General features: G+C 37.5%; 1 protein-coding gene across 1 annotated transcript; it reads right to left on the bottom strand.

Moving 5' to 3' along the window:
* Positions 1-231: 231 nt before the first annotated feature.
* Positions 232-2280, bottom strand: LOC107780915 (large ribosomal subunit protein P2-like). The gene is made up of 4 exons (XM_016601532.2): positions 2145-2280; positions 1947-2042; positions 525-754; positions 232-413 (listed from the first exon to the last, which is right to left on the bottom strand). The coding sequence occupies exons 2-4, from the start codon at positions 2032-2034 to the stop codon at positions 387-389; spliced, it is 345 nt and encodes a 114-aa protein (XP_016457018.1). The 5' UTR covers positions 2035-2042; positions 2145-2280; the 3' UTR covers positions 232-386.
* Positions 2281-7007: the final 4727 nt, after the last annotated feature.

Below are 7007 nucleotides of genomic sequence, written 5' to 3'. Positions count from 1 at the left end.
TGTATAGCCAGAGGATAACTCGTAATGTTCTACTCCTGCTATGCACTAATTAGAAAAGCAGTAAATACCCAGAAATAAAATTCGCTTTCCCTAGTCCTCGTAAGCTTTAGCCTGAGTGTCAACTAATTAAAATTCACTTTGCACGATAACTTCCCATAATGGATTTAGAATTGGAAGTTGTAACGACTTAAACAGGCAACAAATACATCAAAGCTAAAGGGTGCAAACAAATCCAACAATACTGTAATTTCAAATTGCCTCGCAAAATTTAGGTACCTTCAGCTAAACTAGAAACAAAATCAGTAAAGTTGACAAAAGAAGTCCTAGAATAAACTCAGGGGAACTGGGAACAGGACATTTCATACAGAGGCCAACACTGCATTCCTCTAATCGAAGAGACTGAAACCCATGTCCTGCAATATTAAAACCAGAAAACCATGTTAGCAGATATACAAGATATTTAGGAGTAAACATTGTCCAGTGCAGAAGGAAGCCAAGGCTCCTAGATTGACAGAGCATCTTACATCATCAGATTCCTCTTTCTCTTCCTTCTTCTCCTCTTTCTTCTCCTCAGCAGCTGATGCTGCAGCGGCAGCACCACCAGCAGGTGCAGCTACTGCAACACCACCACCACCACCACCACAAGGTACTGAAGCCAACTTTTCTCTGCCAGCAGCAATCAGCTCGGTGATATCCTTGCCCTTTACTTGAGACAAGAGGAGATCAACCCTATCATCATCAGCCTCAGCTCCAACTGCAGCACAATTTTGAATATGAGAATTCAAAACAAAGAGTCCCCAACATAAAATATACAAAGACTGTACAGTAGTCAAGTCAACAAGAAGAAGACATTCTTATCAATTCAAGATGTCTTTGAAAAACCAAGCAATACAAATGGATGACAGTGCTATCCCATATGCAAGAGAAGAAAATATAATAGAGTACTCCGTTCTTATGGATAGCTTCAGACGGTCTTGCAAATAACACAGTTAATTATTTTCCAAAACATAAACAAAAATGATAGAATAATAGCTAAAATGTAGAGAGATCAGGTCACTTGCACCTCCTAGTCAAGAAACTTGATCCAACCTCGAGTTTGATAGCAAGGTGCTTTATAACAATAACTTCATAGAATTAATTAATTGCTTCCCGCAAACACTCCTTACTCTTTTTTCCGGACCATCAAAAAAGCAATTAGTAGCATGTATGAGAGCTGAATAATATTTTTTTTGCAGGCAAAAAAATAAAATAATAAAATGAAATACATTACTTAATTAGACATGTACACTTCCCCCAAAACACGTCAATGAATAAACCAGTTACACACAAGCACATATGTCAACATGTTAAAGGATCCAGTACTATAAACAAACATATCATTCAGAAATGGGATGCACTAAATCAGTAAAAACAGAAAAATCTATGAACACAGAAGAGAAAATCCTGATCTTGGAGTCACAGAATTATACAATTTCACTTGTTACTTTAGCATATATCAAACACACATATCAACTATATGAATACAAAATGAATGGGTATCACTAAATCAGTAAAAATGAAATTTTTTATACTGGAGCGAAAGATCGTTACGCCATTTCACTTGTTACTTTAGCATACATCAAACACACATGTCAACTATATGAATACAAAATGAATGAGTATGCATTAAATCAGTAAAAACAGAATTTTTATATTGGAGCTAAAGATTGTTACGCCATTTGCTTGTTCATTTAGCATACATAAAAAATGTATCAACTATCTTAAGATGAACATGAAATGGGTATACACTAAATTAAAACAAAACAATAAACTATGAATAACAAAGTGGAAAGAAGCTTCGCAATGGGTTAATGGGTATCTACGTTTATACATCTCATTTTCACCCACATCAACTATTTTTATAAAAATAAGGCAAAAAAGATTAGGGATGTTAAAAATGGGAATACCTGAAGCAAGGATTTTCTTCAAATCTACAGCAGATGGGGAGGCGTTGCCACCCAACACAGCCAACAAGAAAGCAGCGATTACCTTCATTTTCTTCTCTACAAAATCCACACAAAAACAGAATAGATTTTCAGATATAATACGAGATTAAGGCAGAAGAAACGAAGAATTAAAGAAAGAAAGGTGAAAAAGGAGATTACATATTCGAAAAGCTAGGAAAATGCCTTCAAATGGTTGGTCTTGGCCTAAGGCAGCTGTTAACAAAGAAAGAGGAAGTTAGTGGTGAATGCTATGTATATATAGTTAGGGCTTCTCGCCTTGCTATAGGGAGTGACCAATAGAGATTAGATCTCCACCGTTAATTTTACCCCTTTTATTTTTGTTCAACTCTTGGATCGGCCCAGAGGTCTCGATTGCTCTGGTGGTAAACGTCATCCACTTTCAAGCAATAGGTTGTGAGTTCGAGTAACCCCAAGAACAGGGTGGGGAGTTATTGGAGGGAGGGAGCCAAGTTTCTATCGGAAACAGCATCTTCTCTACCCAGAGTAGGATAAGGTCTGCGTATACACTACCTTCCCGAGACCCCACTAGTGTATTATACTGGCTTGTTGTTGTTGTCTTCGATTGGCCGGAGAAAAAGACGTCGTGATTTCTTTTTCTTTTTCTTTTTCTTTTTTCCAGTGAAAATAATTTTGAACTTGTCAATTTGGTGTGAGAAGAATCGGTTTTTGAGGGTTAAAAGCTTAGTTTTTAAACAGTTTCCTTTATATTGTTTTGCATATCAACTACTAAAACTTTGGAAAATACTTACTCGGCTTCTATATTTTTTCTAATTTAAACTTTGGTAGTTGTATTTGTCAAATATATTGTTCTGTAATGATAAAAAGTGTCATTTTATATAATGATCGATTTTCGTGATTGCATCAATTTCTTTTTTTTTTTTCTTCTTATTTTACCTCTTTAGCCTATCTTTTTAAGTACTACTTTCCTTATAATAACTTTACTTCATATTTTCTTGTAATTTTGCAAGTTTCTTCATATTATTGGTATGTGTCATTGTAAAACAATGTGAATTGATCCACTCTATCAAATTTATCAAATCAATATAGTATAATACAATATGAAACAATATATAATAACTATCCAAACAAATCGTAAACTCCGTCTATATGAGCTTGGTCATATTGCTAGCCCGAAGCCTGAATAAAAAGAAAGTTGTGATAAATTTACCAACTAGCAAACTTATGGCTAAAACTTAGAGTATGTGTACACAAAATCTCTACTTGGCTCAATAAAAAGTATGAATATTTCCTTTAGATATCGAGTTAAATTTTGATGCTTATTGGTCAAAAGTTATCGTGAATATAGGATCCGAGATCCAATTATTTGGCCAAAGTTTATTATTTTAATAGTACCCCTTATGGTTAATGTTCAAAACTATGAAATTTGGCTCACATGGAGAACTCAACGTATTTATTCTTTAAGAATAGTCTTCTAATCATGATTTTGAGCAATGTGGGAACGAGTAGAAACCTTCAAATCATCAAATGGGCGCTCTTGGAATGGGATTGTTCATTGACTTATAGGTGAAAATAGCATCGGCTAGCTAGTTTTTGGATTGGTAATTGAAAAATAGCCAGCATTTGCAAAGTCATTGAAAAATAGCTACTTTTTTTCTGCAACACAAAAAGTTCCAGCATAATATACTGGAGATTAGGGTGCTTGTATAACGACCCGACCGGTCGTTTTAGGCATTTACGCTCCTTTCAATTATTCGAAGTCTTGAATAACTTCATATGATGCATTATGACGTGTGAGAATCGTCTGTTTTGGTTTTCAGGTGTTTCGGAATTTGTACTGAATAATGAAGTTCATGTTTGAAGCTTTAAGTTGGAAGAGTTGACTAAATTTGACTTTTTCTGCAAACGACTCCGGAATAGAGTTTTGATGGTTCCAATAGCTCCGTATAATGATTCCGGATTTAGGAGTGTGTCTGAATATTTATTTTGAAGTCCATAGTTGAATTTGGCTTGAAATGGCAAAAATAAGAAATTGAAGGTTTGGAAGTTTGATCGGGAGTTGACCTTATTGACCTCGGGGTCAGAATACAGTTCTGAAAATTTTCATAGGTCTGTCATGTCATTTATGACTTGTGTGCAAAATTTGAGGTCAATCAGACTTGATTTGATAGATTTCGGCATCGAATGTAGAAGTTGGAGTTCGTTAGTTTTTATTAGGCTTGAATTGGGTGAAATTCGTGTTTTTGGCGTTGTTTAATGTAATTTGAGCCATCGGCTAAGTTCGTATGATGTTTTAGGATTTGTTGGTATATTTAGTTGAGGTCCAGGGGGTTTCGGGTGGGTTCCGGATGGTTAACAGATCAAAAAATTGGACTTGAAGCATTGCTGGAAATTTTGCCTTCTAGTGCAATCGCACCTGCGGAATTTTGCTCACAGGTGCGAGATCGCAGAAGCAGACTGGGCTTGGAAAGAGCAGTGGTTGCAGGTGCGCACGGAGGACCGCATAAGTGGACTCGCACCTGCGACGAGTTGATCGCAGAAGCGGCAAGCGAGAGGAGAGGGTTGCTTCCGCAGAAGCGGGCTTCATGTCGCAAAAGCGGCTAAATTATTCGCAGAAGCAAACACACCTGGACAGAACCTATAATTCGAGGTCTTTGGTTTCTTTCTTCATTTTCGGGTTTTGGAGCTCGGTTTGGGCGACTTTGGAGAGGAATTTTTCCACACTACTTGGGGTATGTATTCTTGACTCACTTGTGATTATATTTCATGGATTAATCTTCATTTTTAGGCTATGATTATTGAATTTTCAAGAGAAATCGGAGGAATTTTCTATAATTTCACAAAACGAATTTTTAAGTTTTGAATACCGATTCGGAGTCGGATTTGAATGAAATTAGTATGGTTGGACTCGTAATTAAATAGGTTATCGGATTTTGTAAGTTTCGTTGGGTTCCGAGACGTGGGACTCAATGTCGGCTTTTCGAGCGGAGTTGGAAATTTTTATAAATTGTTAATTTTAAGCATTTGAGTATATTTTGATTAATTTGCACGTTGTTTGACTAGTTTCTAATCGTTTGGCTTGGAATTGAGGAGATAGGAAGGCGTTTAGAGGTTGATACACGCGGAATGAAATTTTTGGAGTATTATTTAGCTTGCTCGGCATCGGATTCGGCTTGTTTGAGGTAAGTAACATTTCTAAACTTGGAGTTGAGGGTATGAACCCTGATTATACGTATTATGTGATTGGTTTGGAGGTGACACACATGCTAGGTGACAGGCATATGTGCGTGCACCGTAGAAATTGCGACTCAATTGATTTCGTGGAGCTGTGAAGTCAAATGACTTGTTATTTTTCCATGTATTTGCTATGTGTTAGAGAAACTGAATTGTGACTCATATTAGAAATCATGCTTAGGCATATGCTGGTATTATTAGTACCCACTGAGGTAATTTCTGTTGTTGAATTATATGTTTAAATTGAAATTTCGTACTCAGTCGTATTCATTCATTTCATATCATATCTCAGTCTCGATTGCTATTTATTGATACATCATATCATCATTTTTGGCTGAATTTTCATGACACTGTGAGTTTGAGAGGCTGGAGAGATTGACGGCTGAGTGAGGCCGAGGGCCTGATTGTGAGTGATGATTATGGGATCGGGTTGCACACCGCAGCAGGCCAGTTTGGCTTATTATAACGATTGGGCTGAAGGAGCCCCTCCGGAGTATGCACCCCACACAATGAGCGCAGTAGATATTATATTTGGGATGGAGTTCCCTGGGCATGGAGTTTCCATATATATTCACATTGAGGACGGAGTTCACTGGGCATGGAGTTGCCTTATACATTATATTTTATCACGACCCAAAACCTAACCCGTCGTGATGACGCCTATCGTGGTATTAGGCAAGCCCGCCTTTCCAAAACACTTTCAAAATTTAATATAAATGAATGAAGATATTTAAAATAACTGGAGTTTTTCATAAAAATGGGGGTAAAACCCAAATAAAACATAAGTGCGGAAATGTAGCCCTACATCGAGGTGTCACTGATTCATGAGCATCTAGATATCCAATCTAATACAAACAATTTGTGAGTATCAATACTAAAAAGAAAGAAAACATAAAAGGAGAGACAAGGGTTGCGAACGCCGGCAGCTACCTCGTAGTCTCCGGTACTCGATCGCGCACGAACTCAACAACCTCCGTGATCAAACACACCTTGATCTGCATATGAAGTGCAGGGTGTAGCACGAGTACAACCAACTCAGCAAGTAACAGAAATAAATAAAGAACTGAGAAGGTAGTGACGAGCTATACAAATACAGTTCATTTTCAATAATTCTAGCAAAGAATAGACATGCTTTCAAATCCGGTAGTTCAAGTCAAATTAGTTTATACAGTTACAATGCAGGTAATCCGGATATAGAATCTTTTAGAAATTTCACAGCAATGACAGATAGTAACTAAGTGCATCAACAAATGGAAAACAAGTAGTCTCTCAGGGCAATAGACACTCAACTCGTCACAACAGCTCAATCACTCGGCTCTCAGCCCTCACTACTCACACTCAATAGGTACATGCACTCACTAGGGGTGTGCAGACTCCGGAGGGGCTCCTTTCAGCCCAAGCGCTATATCCGCACGGACAACTCACGTGCTATAGTATCAATATGTGGAACTGCACGGATAACTCACGTGTTGTACGGACAACTCACGTGCCATAGTATCAATACCTCATAGACATGCCCTCGGCCTCACTCAGTCATCAACCTCTCTAGTCTCTCGGGCTCTCGAAAATCACAAAGATCGGCCCAAACAAAGATAGCATAGTATATTAATAAAATCAAGAAGAGGTTGAGATATGATACGCAAGTAAAATCATGACTGAGTATAGGGCAGCAATTAGCAAGTAATTCAACAAGTACACGACCTCTGCAGGTCCCAACAGTACCATCACATAGCCTAAGCATGATTTCTAACATGATTTGCAGTTAAATTTCTATAACATAGGGAGAGAATATAGCTAGCAACAAGTTAT

This window comes from Nicotiana tabacum, chromosome 9 (genome assembly GCF_000715075.1).
Source record: "Nicotiana tabacum cultivar K326 chromosome 9, ASM71507v2, whole genome shotgun sequence".
In the NCBI taxonomy this organism is placed as follows: Eukaryota; Viridiplantae; Streptophyta; class Magnoliopsida; order Solanales; family Solanaceae; genus Nicotiana; species Nicotiana tabacum.
Note: the sequence above shows the minus strand (reverse complement) of the source record. Positions and strands in the feature narration are given on the sequence as shown.